Consider the following 18,653-nt stretch of genomic DNA (forward strand, 5'->3'; position numbering starts at 1 on the left):
TATACACAAGAAACTGGTTTGAATATTCACTAACATTACCCAGAAATTAACTACATTTATTCGAGACTAATTTATATTAAAGGAAGACTTCACATCTGTAGCAGTCCACAAATTGGCTGCAACAGTCCATAAAGTTTCAGATTTCAATTTGAATATTTCGTCTTTAATTGATATTGAGCCTATTTATTAAAGAGACCGCACATCGTTTGTAGTCTTGCATCCCTTTCTTCTTTCCAAGTATCGCAGACCCTGGAAAATATTTCGTATTTTCTTGCATTCACTCGCAAAAGGTTCCCTCTCTCCCTATCAGTGCAGCCCATGGAGGAACAAAAGGGCTATTTTTGTTTTTTCATTAAATCTATTAATTGAAGAAAATGGCAAGCAGGCCAAATGGCTACTTTTCGGTGGTGAAAGCAACAGCCCATTTACTTTTTCAAACAAGCAGAATTTTAGAAACCTACAAGTTACAACAGCAATCATCTGAGCCAGTATAGAACCCATGATATGCACTAGAGTATCTAGCTATGGTGCCTATTAAGAAGATAAAAGCATGCATCAAGATATCCAAGTGATAAATGGTTGTTCACAGCCAAGAATTTAAATTTCAGTTTCGGTTTCGGTGGCCACGAAAATGGAAATGATTCGGTTTCAGTTGGAATTTCAGTAGATATACTGTAATATCACGGGAACATATGGGAACATATGCAAATGATAGCATTCTAAGAGGAAACTTTAGGAAATGCTAGAAAAGGCACAAATATATACTTAGAAACAATCACAATAAGCAAATCTTAGAAGCCATCACATAAGCAAGACCATCATCCATAATGGTTTAACATCAAACGCCAAGTGCATGTCTGATAATTGAGTACATACTACATTTCACGTGTAATTCATATAAATATTTACACATAGTAAATACACCACATTTCACATGCAATTCATATGAATATAATTACATAACACAGTGATATAGTATACCAGTAATAAATTTACGGTTTCAATTTCGTTATGTGTTTCAGCGGGGATGGAAATGGAAACATTTTGCCCGTTTCGTGTTGCTTTCTGTAGAAATTTAAAACCATGTTCATGCAAGGAGTTCCATGTGATTCAGATGCTTGCATTCAAGGATATATGGACTTAAATAAGCCACATAATTTGAAGGTGTGAATCTGGCTGAGGGTGTTCAAGCAAGTGATACATGTTTGCATAGTATGTTATTTCTAAAATTTTCTACTGTTATTCTCATCTACATTCTACAGTTCTTTTAATATTTTCATACTTAATTTTCTTTCTCAAATTTGGAATCCTTCTAGGATGCCTATAATCAACCCCATATTTCCCAAATCATCACTTACCTGTTCACAATGTTCTACAATATCCTGTGAGTATCAATTTCCCTTCCATTGCCAACATGGGATGGAAGTGATTCATTCAAACAGGGAGTTGTGAATTCCCCGGTTTATAAAGGATGATTTCTGTGTCATGTGCAGCATTTCATGAACCGACAATAGCATTGAACCTACAATAGCATTTTCTGTACAAGATTCTTTAATGGATTTCACATCGTTTTCTATAGAAACAACTCATGTCATCTGACCTAGGTATGGGCTTCAAGACCAAGATTTTAATTTTTGACCATGATAACAGCCATGCACGCAAATCAAGGCATAGGACAGACAGAAAAAAGAGAAGTGCATAGTAGCGATAAAGAACGATGATATATAAATAGAATTAAGAGTACCTGAACTCCTTGCTTGGCTTTCGCTTCCAATAGAGAATCAAGTCGAGAGGACCCATGAAGATGAAAAGGACGCCGAAGATACAGTTCTGGGCAGAGCCACCAGTCAGTAATGAATATCTGCACGAAACTTTCAATCACCTCAGCATTTCACAAGATAAAACTTATGGGGATCAAGACTTGCAATATGGATTATATTGTATTATGACCAAGGTTTTAAATTTCGGTTTCGGTCTTTAAAAGAAATTTAAATCCAAAACGACCAAATTTCGGTTGAAATCAAAATCGAAATCTGAAATTTACAGATTTCAGTCCCAACCGAAATCTGAAATTTCAGATTTCGGCCAAAATTTAAAACCATGATTATGACTAATATAAGTATTGGAAGAAACAGACCTCAGATTTTGCTTCTTCAATTGACAAAGCAATTGCTTCAAATGCAGCCTGCCCATCCACAAACCATTGAGCCTGACTACCATCTTCAGTCAAACCCCTTGGTGGAGCAAAAGAACCAAACCGGTGAGGATGGCACCAGCCTTCAGGAGGCCTAAGACCAGCATCATTAATTGCAGCAACCCAATCTTTAACTTTGGCACTACTCTTAGTTCTTAACTTTATGTTTCGGCTCCCACAAGATACCTTTGAGATGTTCAAATATAGGTTAGACATTAGAATTACTACATCATTATCTTCATTATAAGTACATAATATTGATCTTATTCTACGAATTAATTATGATAATCAATGAGGTATAATTATGTGCACAAGACTGCAATATGCAAATATAAATATTCGAACTGCAGAAAATGTACTATTGCTGTGTAATCTTAAAAAGATAATATTCTTGTGTAAACCACAACTTGCTACCACAAAATATTTGGTCTAACAATGGTGCTGATTAAACTAAAGTAATTGCACTACTTGGCAACATTGACACCTGAGAATAGATACAAATAGGAGATAATGAAAAGTAATTACAATTATCATCATACATGTTTTACCACTGACTGCTAATTAAGATGATGGAATGTAACTAAATTTATCATCATATTTGTTTTATCACTGACTACTAATTAACTGCTGCAAATTTAATCGGCTGCAGGGGTAAGGTTGCGTACATCTAGCCCTCCCCAGACCCCGCAATGGCGGGAGCCTCGTGCACTGGGCCGCCCATTTTTTATGTTAAAGAAATCAAAGAATAACATTAGAGATAAGGCAAGAAGAAACAAGGGGCTGATTTACGTGGCGCTCGCAAAATCTGGCAAAACTTTAGATTATTACCATCGGCCCCACGTTGGAGCAAATGTGTTCAAACTTGGCATTGAATATTATCAAGTCAAGTTCAAATTTTGGTGTGAGATGGATGGCATTTGCTAAGATGCTGGTGTCTACAAGGGGACTGGTTTGTTAATTATTGCAGATAGAGGCAGATAGCAGACTGTTATTTAAATCTTGTTTTAATGGTAAAAAAATTTGTTGAGATTGAAGAGGGACAGCAGAGTGACCAAGATGGTCGGTACAATAAAGAAGTGAGTAGAAAAAACTAAGGAAAGAAATACAAAGGCCCTCAAGGAGGGAGAAAATAAACTATCAAGCTAGTAGAAAATCAAAACCTATGCAAAGAATTTTAATCTAGTTATTTGCACAAAATTCACATGAAGGGGCGTCAATCCTAGGGTTTGAAATATAAGTGAAAGAGAGAAGCAATTGACTTTCTTGGCTATGGTTTTCTATCATATTGAGATTGTTAGCGTTAACACTTTATCTTCCTCTTCAGATTAATTTTCTTCTACACTGCTCTTTTCTCTTTTTTTTTAATATTACTTCTACACTGCTCACTTTATTTTTTGTTCTTTTTTTATACTACTTAGCATTGGCCAGGATCAGATCCTATTTGGCAGGTATTTTCACGAGCCAGGGGAGAGGAGAGGAAATAATCCACCAACCCAACAACACTATGAGTCGAGGCTTTGCAACAAATGACTGGCCTACTTTGCCAACGATCAGAGCAAGTAGTAATCTATAGCACCAATGGCGTCATTGGAAACGGTGGAATCCCTAGATCACCAGCAATTTCATGTGCTCTGCATGACAAGCAGCTTAATTATGGGAATAATTGGAATTCGGTGAATGAAGAGCACAATTCCAGCAACATGGGCATGACAAAAGTGATCAGGACTCACGTTAAAATGGAGATACCTGATTTTTATGGATGGGAAAAACCCGGAGGAAGTACTCACTTGGTTCGTTGAAGTGGAAAGGACAAATTTAACTAATGGGAGAAGATAGTGAAATTAATCCAATAGCAATTTTTCTAATCAACCATTAATGTTTTCTCTAGATCAGGACTCACGTTAAAATGGAGAAACCAGATTTTTATGGATGGGAAGATCTGAAGGAAGTTCTAACTTGGTTCGCTGAAGTGGAAAGGACAAAATTAACTAATGCGAGAAGATAGTGAAATTAATCCAATCGTAATTTTTCTAATGAACCATTAATGTATTCTCTATCAATAATATGATTGACTTCGACAAGGATTTCCAATGTCCAACTTCAAATGGAAAAAAAATAGCTATTGAAATGCTGCATCATGGGTTTAGGAATTACCATTTGCAATACCATGGAATTACATCAATGACTATTTATTTCTCAAGAAGTGGTTCTTGCAAACAAAGTTGAAGCACACCAGCCAAAGTGATAGAGGAAGAGCCATTGGCAAGGGAAGAGGCAATGTAGCAATCCAGGGTCATGGAGGTGCAATTGAGGATTAGGAGGATCGACCAACAGTAACACCATTAGTGATCTGATTACATCCCAATTTACATCAACTAAATTGTTTTTTGTGTCGGAAATGGCGAAATAAATTTGTCAAGCATCGTGGAAAAGCTGAAGTATGGGAACCCCAACTGGACATAAATGGAATCAAGAAGAGGGTAACGTGAAAGAAGCCTGTGAGGAGGGCAATGAAGGAGAGATGATCACCTATAAAGACACTGAAGGAGATGCGCTAGTCATCCAACCTATCACACTGACTCTCAAATTGGTTGAAGGAGATTGGTCATGAAAAACTGTATACGAACAAGATGCACTACAAGTGGAAAGCTTTGCAAGGTGATTGTTGATGGTAGAAGTTGTAAGAATATACTCTCACAAGCGATGGTATCCAGATTGGGGTTGAAGATGGAACCACTCCCCCAATATACTCTTAAAGGGTAATGAATTTAAGGTGAGTAATCAATGCTGAGTCATTTTTAATTTAAAAGAACTACAGAGTGAAAGCTTAGTGTAACATAGTGGATATGGAAGTTCGTCATTTATTGTTGGGACGGCCTTGGCAATATGACACACATATGATGGAAGAAGAGCAATTACATTTTCCCGAAGGATGGTGGAAAAGTTGTTCTTACCTACATGCATGATAGGAGTTCCCCAAATCCGCAAAGGATCAGAGGCAACAACAAAAGCTCCTCTTGGTCAATGACTTTTTGAAAAAACTAAAGAAAAGTTGATTGGCATATGCACTTGTAGAAGGAAAGGAGTTGAAAAGATGCATAAACTTCAGCACTCTGATGAAGTAATATGTGGTTCAGTGGGTGTTATAACAGATGAGTTATCCGATGAGCTCCCACCTATAAATGACATCAAACGCAACACAGACCTAGTGTCAGAGTCACAATTTCCAAACTCACCACATAATTTTCCCTGCAGCAATGGACCTTAGCATGTGGTACAAAATGAGATTGACAAATGATAACATGAAAGCCTAATAACAACCTTAACATTGCAACTATGCGCAATTTGTTAATTGTTTATTGCCTTAACCAACTAATGAGTCCCACATCATACAAGGAAGCAGGCTTGCAAGGTTCTACACAATACATGTGGATTAATTGTGATGACATGTAATGCTCATTCCTAGTTTCCTACCACATAGTCCAGATTTAGGAGGATGTAAAGTTCAAAGGTTGGTCAATTGTCATGGAAAAGGAAGTATTTTACAATAGTTTTACACAATGAATACAGGGTAAATTCTGATTCTTTTACCATAAATAAATTCAGATCCCATTACCATAATCGACATGCTTACATCAATAGCTCAAGATCACATAGAATAACAAAATACAAGTATTGTAACATAGATTATTGTTGCCAAATTAAAAGTAATTGAAGCCTCAATGAGCCTAGGGCCGCTGAGCACTTCAAACTAAAATGGATATGAAGAGCTCACCGTAAATCCATAACGTAAAGGATTGCGTTCCTTTGTCTCTTTTGCAAGAGAAACACGACCTTCTCCATTTCCATCTGAAGGCGGCAGTACATCAAAAACAATTATATCTAAAAGCTTGGTATCAAAGGGATCTTCAAGCAAGGCCAGGAACCCAGGTTTTAATACAGCCCACACCTATACACAGTGTCTTGTAAGTACAACAGATCAAATACATGTAACAACATAAAGGTGAATAGAACCGTAATTGGTACAGACAAATGAAATATAACTGAACATTTTAAGCAATGCACGCTCATAGGGGACTCATACTACGTAGCATACAGGCATAGTTTTCATCTTCCACCAAAACCGACACCAAATGATCATAATGTTTCTGCTTCCATCCCCACAGATACACATACCGAAACAGAAAACGAATAGCGAAATCAAAATCATAAGTGTATTAGTTGTATACTATTCCAGTATGTGCCATATAGTTATATTTATATGAATTGCACGTGAAATGTGGTGTATGTATTATGCTTAAACAATTATATGAATTACATGTGAAATGTGGTATGTATTAAATTATGCGCGACAGCACGTCACTAGGTGTTTTTCGTTGTTAAACGAGTAGTTTTTTTTCCCTGATGCGATTATTTTTTAGTATGTATTTGTGCCTATTCTAGCACTACATGAAGTTTCATCTTATTCTAGCACTTCATGAAGTTTCATCTTACATGTCCATCATTTGTACATGTTTCTACACATTTCCGTATATTTACAAGATTTGCACCGAAACGTTCCATTTCCATGCCGGTTGAAACTGAAACCAAAACCAAATTTTAAAACCTTTTGGTTTAAAACCTTGCATACAGTAAGAAAGCTTTAAGGAAAAGCATCATGATAGGAATGTTGTATAACCTTCAAAAGCATAGAAGAATCTTTTTTTTTTTTTTTAAAGATAAAAATAAACTATGTAAGCCCATAGAAGAAAGTTTTGAAACTAAAGCATGGATCTGATATGCTCAAGTTCTAAATATTCTCTAAAATGACAAACAAACGTAAAGCAAAATGGCATGGATCTTTCATCTAGATATACATAGTTTTCATATTACAATAGAAACAGTGAGCAAACAACTAATTTTCAAAAAAATAAAGCATCAATGTGAACTAATGTGTTTAGTTGCTCCACGAGTGGTCAGTATCATGAACTGTTTGACGCAATGACGCTTTAAACCTGTGCAACAAAGGCACTTGACATGTTATAAATTGTTGGATTGGACAAATGCATAGATGGGATAGCATTCAAGGCAAAATCTGAACAAGCATTTCTATTTAGACTACATACATATTTAAACAGTAAATTGTTTTAGTAATAACCACAATATTACAATAAAACTGAATCCGTGCTGGTATGGAAGGTTTATATATCCCAAATAACAAGAATGTCTAGGTCATAGTACCAAATGCTTTTCCCACAGCCAGTTTCAAGACCACAAAATTCATCCAAGCTAGTGTTGAAACATGTATAATCATTAATCAGTTTCTCACAACCACTATCACAACTATCTTTGTTGTTCACATACCCAGGTTTCTTAAAATGGTCATGTACAAATAATTCATCCACTGAAATTACATGTCCCTCTTTTCCGATTATTTTATGTATTTTATTAGGCGAATTTTCAGGTTTGGGAATGAATCTATCAGTTTCCACTGTCAACATTTTCCCCTATTTTACTCATTTTGTTGTTTGTTTCACCCCAAGCCACATTGGTGAAGCTAGAAAGCTCGTGAAATGATGAGCATATTGTCTTTTAAACTCGTTTTTTATGGGAGTTCTTAATGCCATATCATACTGGAAAATATTTAATAAAATTGAAGGACAAGGAAGATCAAACATGCAGGCCATATGTTCACCTGGGAGGGCCAATCTTTTATGTCAAACAGATTAGGAGAAGCAAGTCAAATACTGACTTCACCAAAGAAATAAAATATTGAAGTAAAATACCTTGAAAAGTGCCAGCCTCACATAGATACAGGACCTTGAGGTAAGAGAAGAGGTCAAAAGGGCATGGAATGCCTTTAGACCCCAATCAAACATTAACATTTTCACAATAGAGTCGAGAACAGAAAACAAAGTTCCTATTTCTGCGAAGTTTTGAAGTTTTGACAAAAAAAGTTATCATCTGAGTAAAACCTCCTATAATCATGAAATTAGTCAAGGTTTTCAAAACATGATCAAACATGTTCATTTGAAGCTGAGGTTCCCAACCAAATCAAGTCAACTTGATTGAATATTAAATGTCAATGGAAACCCAACATGAACTTGTGAGAAAAGGAGATACCCACGCTTGAATATCACAAGCTATAGATTGATCACATGGTTTTAAATATTTTCCTATACTTTCCATTCACACACACACACACACACATATCAGCTGATACGATACCAACATGGGTATTTTATCATGTCGAACATGATCTGTGGGTTGCATACAAAAACACAATCTGAATCATACTTTTAGATGCTCTGAAGATTTACAACCTAGTCAGGGTTGCAAATGATAATAAATGTGAATAAGCCTGTTCTGGTGGTATTTTGTGAACAAGAAAATATCCTCAAATTGTCTACTTTGCAGAGAAAATGAACACTTTTTCCATTGCGAAGATAGTGTTACCTTTTGCCAGTTATCATTACAACAGCTGAACAAATTGCAGCTGCAACATGTTCTGTCATCATCATCCCTTTGAATTTTTGCTAGATGCCTCACCGTTACATAGTCCTCTTTCAGCTTAGGCCCATACTCTGGTGAAAATGATAATTTGGAAACCTCCAAAAACTTGCACACCTACAGTGAATAAATGCTCAAAAGATTTGTCATTAAAAAAGGAGAAATGAAAACAGTAAATGCATTTGTGACTCAAACATGATTAGTAAATAATTCATAGTAACGTCAATATGGATAAAAAATCATTCAAAATATCATTGAATATCAATCGGTTTCCAATCACTCTATCATTGTACGAGTAAGCTAAATGTAAAATATCAATATCAAGTGGGTCAAGTGTTCTTAAAAATGTAGTGGAGACAGAAAACTTATGGTCACATGGATAATAAACATAGGGAGCACTAACGCATATGCGATGAATTAGCTTTTGCCTCTCGGGCCAACTTTGAGCAAATCTACAATCAAACACATGACTGTCACTAGGGAAAAACATTTGAGCAAATCTATAATCAAACACATGATTATGACTAGGGAAAACCTTGGAATAAATATAGCGAAAAATCTGAAGGTAATTTGACAGAATATCTGGAAAAAAAGGAAGCAAAAAATAGGAAAGGAATATGCAACCCAGCTGTAAAGTAAGTTTAAACTAAGGGAAAAACTGCAACTAGTATGGAGCATGAAGAAGATGAGTTAAATCTTCACATAGCATAGTGCCCTTCACCAATTCATTTCCTTTTTATGTCAAACATTTAAAAAAAGTAGATGCGTTTTTATTTCCACCCACAACACAACACCCATTCAATCTCTTAAATCGATCTGCAAAAATCTAAATGTACCCTCCTTTAAGTAATTATTTGAGAATGGCTGAAAGATCCCTAAACTAACTTTAAAAGTTAAGACAAGTTCGAAATAAAACATGTTGGAAGGTATGAAACTCGATGATGATGCTCTCACATAAGAAACTGATGTTTTTTAGACTTCTTTTAAAATAAAATAAAAACTTTATAAATCACCTCCCCTCTCTTTGTGAACCCTAAACCCCATTTCCCTCAACTTTGTGGTACAAAACAAATCCACAATTACAAATCCAACTTTCTTTATGGATCATAATAGATCCATCTTTCTTCTCATCCCATCCTTTTCTTTGTGACTCACAAGAAATAACAATACCCAAAACCCATTTCTAAAAAGCCCTAAAAGTCCCCAAAACCCTTTTCTAAAAAAAACCCTAAAATTCCACCCTCGTCTCTTTGACGGTCATACTAGCCATCCTCCCTTTGATCGATTGTTCCTACACACATCTGCTCTTCATAACTATATTTCCTTCATGGTCACTTCTTCCACCTTCCTTAAGTCGTCTTCCATTTCCTTCCCCATCCTTTGCCAATTTGCCACCAGAAAACTTACACATGATCATTATCTTCGTTAGAAAAGGTAGATTCTTCCCATCGCCCATACCAAAGAAACCTTAACCATCTAGAGGAGCTCGTCCTTCCACTTGATATCTATCTGAAGGAGGATACAGTTGATGCCAAAGAGACAAATTGGGACATAAATATAGAGTAGAAATCCTAGCAGGTTAACGATCAGCAGATCATTGAATCGATCAACTCAATTCTTTCTCCAAAAGTCCATGCAAAGCTTCATGACATAACATCTGCAATAGAACTTCGGAAGGCACTTGGAAGATTCAAATTTGTAGCAATCTAAGGCAAGGATTCTCCAACAAATACAAAAAACTGCCAGAAAGGCAATTTATCGACGCCTGCATTTCTCCTCAAGATGAAAAAATAAATTGATAAAGTTAAGATCCAACACTTATGAGCTTATATGGGAATTCTAGGCTGCCAAAAAGTCAACCTGTGTGGCTGTTCTCACATGCAAAAGCCAGCTGCGAAATGGCTTTCCGCGAAATTGGCTAGCAAATCCACACACACACACACACACACACACACACACACACACACACACACACACACACATATATATATATATATATATATATATATATATAGTAGAGAGAGAGAGACAGAGAAAAGTGTTCCTACACGATCGAGTAGATAAGTTATCTACTCCGTCGGCTTAAAACACAGTGGGGGACCACATTGTTTGGGTGATGCAAACCATTCATTTGATGGGCCCTCACATAGATAGGGTGTGAGCAACAAATCAGCTCCATAGGATCATCTTGTGGAGGTAAAAATGGACGGATATAAACCTTCACCAATCTGTCCATTTTTACCTCCACAGTTGGAATGGTTAGGGGATCCTATGGCGCTGATTTGTTGGGCACACCCTATCTATGTGAGGATCTATCACATGAATGGTTTGGATCACCCAAACAATGTGGGCCCAATGTGTTTTAAGCCGAAGGAGTAGATAACTTATCTACATGATCGTGTAGGAACACCTCTCTCTCTCTCTCTCTCTCTCTCTCTCTCTCTCTCTCACACACACACACACACACACACATAGGGAAAAGTGATTGTACTCGGTCGAGTAGATAAGGCTTATCTACTCGACCGGCAACAAACAGTGGGGCCCACATTGTTCAGGTGATCCAAACCATTCATTTGAAAGGCCCTTACCTAGATAGGATGCCCACAGAAACTCAGATCCATAGGATCATCCTAACCACTCCAAAAGTGGAGGGAAAATGGGCAGATTTCTGTCCATTTTTCCCTCCACATTTGGATGGGTTAGGATGATCCTATGGATCTGATTTTTTTGTGGACACCCTAACTAGGTAAGGGCCTTTCAAATGAATGGTTTGGATCACCCAAACAATGTGGGCCCCCACTGTTTTTTGCCCGGTCGAGTAGATAAGCTTATCTACTCAACCGAGTACAATCACTTTTCTGATATATATATATATATATATATATATATATATATATATGAGAAAACGGTTTCTACACACGTGTAGATAAGTTATCTACACACTAGCTTAAAATATAGTGGAGGCCCACATTGTTTGGGTGATCCAAACCATTCATTTGATTGGCCCTCACATAGATAGGGTGTCCACAAAAAATCAGCTCCATAGGATCATCCTAACCCTTCGAACCGTGGAGGCGAAAAATGGATAGATTTGTGAAGGTTTACACACGTCCATTTTACCTCCACAAATTGTAGGGTTGGGATGATCCTATGGAGCTGATTTTTTATGGACACCCTATCTATGTGAGGGCCAATCAAATGAATGGTTTGGATCACCCAAACAATATGCCCTCCATTGTATTTTAAGCTAGTGTGTAGATAACTTATCTACACGTGTGTAGAAACCGTTCTCTCTCTCTCTCTCTCTCTCTCTCTCTCTATATGTATATATATATATATATATATATATATATATATATATGTGTGTGTGTGTGTGTGTGTGTATACATATACATATATATATATATATATTTTTATTTATATGTATGTATATATTTATATGTATATATATATAGAGAGAGAGAAGGGTTCCTTCACACTTGTGTAGAAAAGTTATCTACACACTACCTTAAAATACATTGGGGGCCCACATTGTTTGGGTGATCCAAACCATTCATTTGAAAGGCCCTCACATAGATAGGGTATCCACAAAAAATCAGATCCATAGGATCATCTCAACCCTACGACTTGTGGAGGTAAAATGGACGTGTATAAACCTTCACAAATTAGTCCATTTTTTGCCTCCATAGTTCGAATGGTTAGGATGATCCTATGGATCTGATTTTTTGTGGACACCCTATCTATGTGAGGGCCTTTCAAATGAATAGTTTGGATCACCCAAACAATGTGGGACCCTATTATATTTTAAGCTAGTGTGTAGATAACTTATCTACACAAGTGTGTATATATACACTAGTAAAAACACCCGTGCAATGCACGGGGCGAGAAAAATATAAATGGTTAATCACTTTCCCATTTGATGCGGTGGAGTATTTCACACTCATGCTTTGACAGGTGGGTCTCACGCACCATCTATAGCCAAACCCATGCATTCGAGTGGGACCCGGAATATTTTGAAAGGTGGCCGAAATCCGTAGTATTATGTACTAAATGAACATGTTCTGTATTAAAAAATAATCGGGTTCGTCAATATTTTGAAAGGCGTCCTGAATCCGTAGTATTATGTAATATGTTAACAAAAATCTGTAGTATTATGTAACATATGTACCAAATCTGTAATTTTGCAAAGAAAAAACGTCACTATTTTGACTTGTCCACTTTTTTTATTAAAAAAGCATAAAGGAGGGGGGTAGGATTGAAATTATGTGGCTTTAATGGGTGCCTTTGTTAAAAAGAATAAAGGAGGGCGTAAGATTGAAAATATGTGGGTTGAATGGGTGCCCTTGTTAAAAAAAGTCAAAAAAAGTGATGTGTAATTCTATTAGAATTTTGGGAGAAATTAAAATAATTCTCTCCTTTTCTCTTCTGCAATATGTGTGTGTGTGTGTAAAAAGGGTTCATGCGCTCGAGCGCAGATAGCTTATCTGCGCTCGAGTGCAGGAAACAAGGGTGGGGCCACATTGTAGGGGTGATCCTAAGCATTCATTTGAAAGGCCCCATCATGGATTGGGTGTGTACCAAAGATCAGCTTCATTAGATCATCATAGGGTGTCCATTTGTGGGGGTGAAAATGGACAGATACTGTTTGTCCACTAATCTGCCCATTTTTTCACCCCACAAATGGACACCCTAAGATGATCCAATGGTGCTGATTTTTGGTGGACATATGAAGCACGGGTACGGGTACGGGGTGCGGGTCGGTACGAGACGACACGGGTACGTGGGTACGTGATTTGCAACAAAAAAAACCGGGTGCGGGTACGTTCGGGTACGCCGAATATAATAATATATTTTAATATTTTATTATATATTTAAAAAAATTAAAAAAAAAAATTGTAGAGCAATCAAATAACAATAACATCACCAAAATGGAAAATTCTAATATTACTCTTCATTTCATAAGTGATTAAGTTCCATATTTCATAACATGAGGCAATACATCATTCATTAGAAAAAAAAAAGTCTGTCACCACTGTGTTGACCAGTGCCTGACAAGATGAATAATTTTTAGAGACCAAATTATGAGATTTTTTTTACCGGACTTTTGGGATTTAATAATGTTTGGACAAAATAGATTTTATGAATTTTTAAAATTTGAAAAATACCCCACCGTTTGGAAGTTAAGAAAGTTAAAATTTTGACCCGACCCTTTTTCTTTGAATTTTGTACTAGAACTGGAGAGTTGACTTTTTTTCCTTTTAGATTTGGGTGTTGAAATTATTTTTAATAAATCCAAAAGGGGGGTATTCTGTTATTTACATGTAAATCTTAAGTAAATGGACAATAAAATAGTAAAGACATTTACTTACAGGAGAAGAAAGAGAAGCAGCAGGGAGAAGCAGGACATGTCGGGTACGCGTGGTACGCACCCGACACACAGCCAACCACCAAAACTAGTTTTTTTTTTATATTTTAAATGGGGTACGTACCCCGGACGTACCCGCACCCCATACGTGTCGGGTGCGGGTGCGGGAGCCCCGGGAGAGTACCTGTGCTTCCTAGGTGGACACCTTATCCATGAAAGGGCTTTCCAAATGAATGCTTTGGATCCCCCCAACAATGTGGGCCCACCCCTGTTTATGCACTTGAGCGCAGATAAGCTTTTCCGATATATATATATATATATATATATATATATATATATATATATATATATATAGGGGAAACGTTTCCTGCACAATACCTCAGATAAGTTATCTGAGCAAGAGCTCAAAAAATCATGTGGGCCCACATTGTTTAGATGATCCAAAGCATTCATTTGATAGCCCTTACATAGATAGGGTGTGCCCAAAAAATCAGCTCCATAGGATCATCCTAACCCTTTGATTTTTGGAGGTAAAAAATGGACAGATACGATAGGTTTATACCCATCCACTTTAACCTCCACAAATCGAAGGGTTAGGATAATCCTGTGGAGCAAATTTTTTGTGCACTCTCTATCTATCTTTGGACTATCCACATGAATGCTTTGGATCATCCAAACAATGTAGGCCCACATGATTTTCTGAGCTCTTGCTCAGATAACTTATCTGAGGTATTGCTCAGAAAATGTTTCCCCATATATATATATATATATATATATGAGTAAAGGGTTTCTGCGCTCGAGCGCAGATAAGCTTATCTCTCTCTCTTTCTCTCTCTCTCTCTCTCTCTCTCTCTCTCTCTCTCTCTCTCTCTCTCTCTCTCTCTCTCTCTCTCTATATATATATATATATATATGAGGAAAAGGATTGTACACTCGAGCGTACCAAGCTTATGGTACGCTCGAGTGCCCCAATCACATGGGTCCCACATTTTTTGTGGTGATCCAAAGCATTCATTTGCAAGGCCCTATCATAGATAGGGTGTGTACCAAAAATCAGCTCCATTGAATCATCCTAACCCCTCCAAAAGTGGAGGGCAAAAATGGGCAGATTTGTGGTCTGTCCATTTTGCCCCCCACAAATGGATGGGTTAGGATGATCCTATGGAGCTGATTTTTGGTACACACCCCATCTATGTAAGGGCCTTTCAAATGAATGCTTTGGATCATCCTAACAAAGTGGGCCCACATGTGATTGGGCACTCGAGCGTACCATAAGCTTGGTACGCTCGAGCGTACAATCCTTTTCCTATATATATATATATATATATATATATATATATATATATATATATATATATATATAGTTTTAAAGATGACAAATTTCATTAATATTCAAATAGCAATCGGGACTAGGGGTAAGAGCCTCAATTACAAAATAATAAAGTGAATTAGCACGGGCATACCCGAAGCCAATTCAAAAGCAGAAAGAAGATATGACAAACCTCAACTATTCCTTTCCTCTATGGTAAGACCCGTATCCCTGTACCTATACATATTCTATTGTATATATATCCTTTCCTTTATACATTGTTCCTTCCTTTCCTCATCTCTTTAACCTATGTCATTTTGGTCCGCACAAAATTTTAATCTATCTAAGAAAGTACTACTTGAGATTATACAAAATAAAAATTCGTGAGCCACCAGTGCCACAAGATTCTAATTCAGAATTCGAATCATCTGATGATCTAAGGCTCAAGGGTTATCATTTTCAAGAGAATCAGCTGGATGGGTGCACACAAACTGGATAACCTTAGCGAAAGAACGAATCTCTCAGGCTTCAGCTATTGGCTATGAGAACTGGGAGGTCGACCAGCATCACATTAATATTAAGCAAACCAAAACTTGATTGAGGGGATTACTCCCTATTCTCCTACAGCCAAGATCCTATATTTTCAACCAGACTCGCCAGAGTAACACAATTCCGCACTTATCCCTCAATTATTGTATCAAAAGGTTCACCCACGCTCAACTCGCCAATATAGACAACTACTCCAGACTTGTTTCAAATTTCTTTAGCCCTGGCCTTTTGTTCTTCCTTATCTCTTTCCTTCATTGTAAGAAACATTTTTTTTGTTGCCCCCAAGTCTTCTTTATATGTGATCCCGAAAACATCCCCTGCCGATAATAGGTCATTAAACTCTTCCGGACCTGAACCCCTACTCCTAGAGTCGTCGGGACTATGATCAACCTGCACTGCCTTACCTCTTGAATACTTGGGGAGCTGGGGCTCCACAGCTTGCAAATCTTCAATTCCCCTTGAATCCCCAGGGTCAAGGTAGATCGATTGGTTTCCAGGTTTCTGATAGCAGTTTTTCTTTCCTCCTCCCAAAGACGCCGCCGAGTACGTCTTTCCTTCTCTAGAACCTTGTTGAATATGGGAAGGACAAGAAGAGGAAGATGCAGTTCTTTATCGCTAGTTGATTCAGAAGCAAGATCCAGATAATTGATGGATGATGAGTTTTTTCTTTAGCTGAGCCCATCGCTTTTTTAACGGACTAAGGGAAATCTCACAGGGTGTCGGAGATTCCTTCTTAACAAGTTTTTCGTTGTAGCGAAGGTCTTTCAACAATTCAATATCTCCATCCTCAAACGAAAATCCTTGAGAGAGCAGACAGCATCCGTCCCGGATTGATTCTTTTCCTGACATAGCTGGTAAACTAATAACGTCGAAATTTTGGAGAAGCTTCTAAGATTCGATAGTTGATCCCTTACCCCTTTGAAGCTCTTTTCTAACAATTCCTTTGAGTTTTCTCGTAAAGGCTGAAAGGCCCCCTCGAGTGGCTAGTATCTGTAAATCCGAGTTCGTTTTCCTCCGGTGTAGATTGATTTTTCCTGAGCAAAGGCGCTTTATATTAGACTTCTTGTCATTTTGGAACCTCATTTTAATCTTTAGCGCCTTTGTATCCTTTACCGAGGTCAGGATACAACTGTCAGCAATATCTTTTCGAAAAGCCTTTCCTTTCTCTCCACGAGACCCTGCAATTAATGTTTTCCGTGTCAAGCCACTTTTAGCCTGGTCCAACTTTTCAGTTGCTTCAGCTTTCCTACTCTCCGAAATAACATATGAGACACTGGTGGTAAGCTTGAGAGATTCAAAATTCAAACCGGGTCCCACCATCGGCTCCCTGCCAAGTTCGTGGATATTGGGATTAGAGCCCAGCCCCCTTTCCGGTGAGACATCCATCGCCGGTAACTTGGCATCGGAGACCTGTTCAGGACCCCCACAAACATCCAAATTGTCTTTAATGCTTGATTCCCCCATAACTGATACCGCCATACTATTAATGCTATCATCAGAGATCATCTTAACTCTGATAGAGTAAATGCAGGAGTCCACCCTTAAATTAATGGATGAGGGTATAGATTTCCACAAGGGAGTTAGTACCAATGCTGATGCAAAAGACATGCAGTGATCGTCATAGAACCTTATCCTAACAGTTATGGCCCCGTGTTATAAGCCGGGAACCAAGTTTGAAGAGAAGAGAGAAATCCTCCCAGAAAGTCACCTCCACGCCTGAGGATTGCATTCGCTTGGGATTCAGACTGAAATCGGAAAAGAATGTCGACAGAACTAATAGAGAAGGGCTTTTGCAGGTCCGACAAACCCCAACAATTTTTAGCCCACTCCCAGACGTCTTCCAACAACCAGGATGCAGATTCCAAAGTCCCAATGAGACAGCTCTTTAAATATTGCTTTTGTTCCTCCACCACATTAAATAGGACCTCCAGGGGTAAGGAACAAGGTTTTAAATTTCGGTTTCGGTACCGGTTTCAAACCCCACCGAAATCGAAATTTCGGCCGAAATCCGGCGAAATAAAGAAAACACTATTTTATTCTATACAAAATTTCGACCGAAATTTCGGTAAAATATTACAAAGTTTTCAGATTACAACCCACTTTCTTCTTTTATAACTTGATTGTGACATCTGTCATAGGTCACACCTCAACAACTACGTGCACAACACTCCTCTCTTTATGAGAATTACAACTCTCTCTTTTATTTTGATAGTGACACCTCAAGACTTAGTCACGTGGAGATGCGTTCTTTATGAGAAATTACAACTCTCTTTTATTTTGATGGTGACACCTCAAGACTTAGGTCACGTGGAGATGGGTAACGTAAGGTGGACTTACGTTACGTGAGAAATTACAACTCTCTCTTCGTTTCTAGAAAACGGGCCGGGAAAAATGGAGCAAGCCGCCGGAGATGGAAAAATGGCCTGAAAAAACGAAATTTCGACCGAAATTCCGAAATTTCGGACAAAATAAAATACCATTTCGGGTTTATGTGATTTCGTTGTCGGTCTCCACCGAAATCCGAAATTTCGGTCTCGGTCGAAATTTAAAACCATGGTAAGGGATCGGAATGATTTTCAGATCCCGAAACCATGGCTGGGGCCAATGTGGTTTTAAGGTCGAAACATTTTCTACATGCGTTACGAGAGCCGAAATTTCTATATTGGCATTTCGGACACATCCAGTCACTGCCATTGGAACGGTGATTAAATTCAGAGGCTCTTCGACCAGAGGCTCTTCTGGCCCCA

The 18,653-nt window shown here is 37.8% G+C and overlaps 1 protein-coding gene across 1 annotated transcript in view; it reads right to left on the reverse strand.

Annotated features, from left to right (window-relative positions):
• Nucleotides 1–18,653, reverse strand: part of PLDP1 (phospholipase D P1) — a 50,328-nt gene that overhangs the window by 18,851 nt on the left and 12,824 nt on the right. The window contains exons 5-8 of the mRNA XM_077361974.1: nucleotides 8,630–8,800; nucleotides 5,970–6,143; nucleotides 2,138–2,380; nucleotides 1,745–1,861 (exon numbers count right to left, since the gene is read on the reverse strand). Coding sequence (XP_077218089.1) covers nucleotides 1,745–1,861; nucleotides 2,138–2,380; nucleotides 5,970–6,143; nucleotides 8,630–8,800 — 705 coding nt within the window. The remainder of the gene's footprint in view (nucleotides 1–1,744; nucleotides 1,862–2,137; nucleotides 2,381–5,969; nucleotides 6,144–8,629; nucleotides 8,801–18,653) is intronic.

This window comes from Tasmannia lanceolata, unplaced genomic scaffold (genome assembly GCF_043159265.1).
Source record: "Tasmannia lanceolata isolate RefF3 unplaced genomic scaffold, GAP_Taslan_0.1 ptg000019l, whole genome shotgun sequence".
NCBI lineage: Eukaryota > Viridiplantae > Streptophyta > Magnoliopsida > Canellales > Winteraceae > Tasmannia > Tasmannia lanceolata.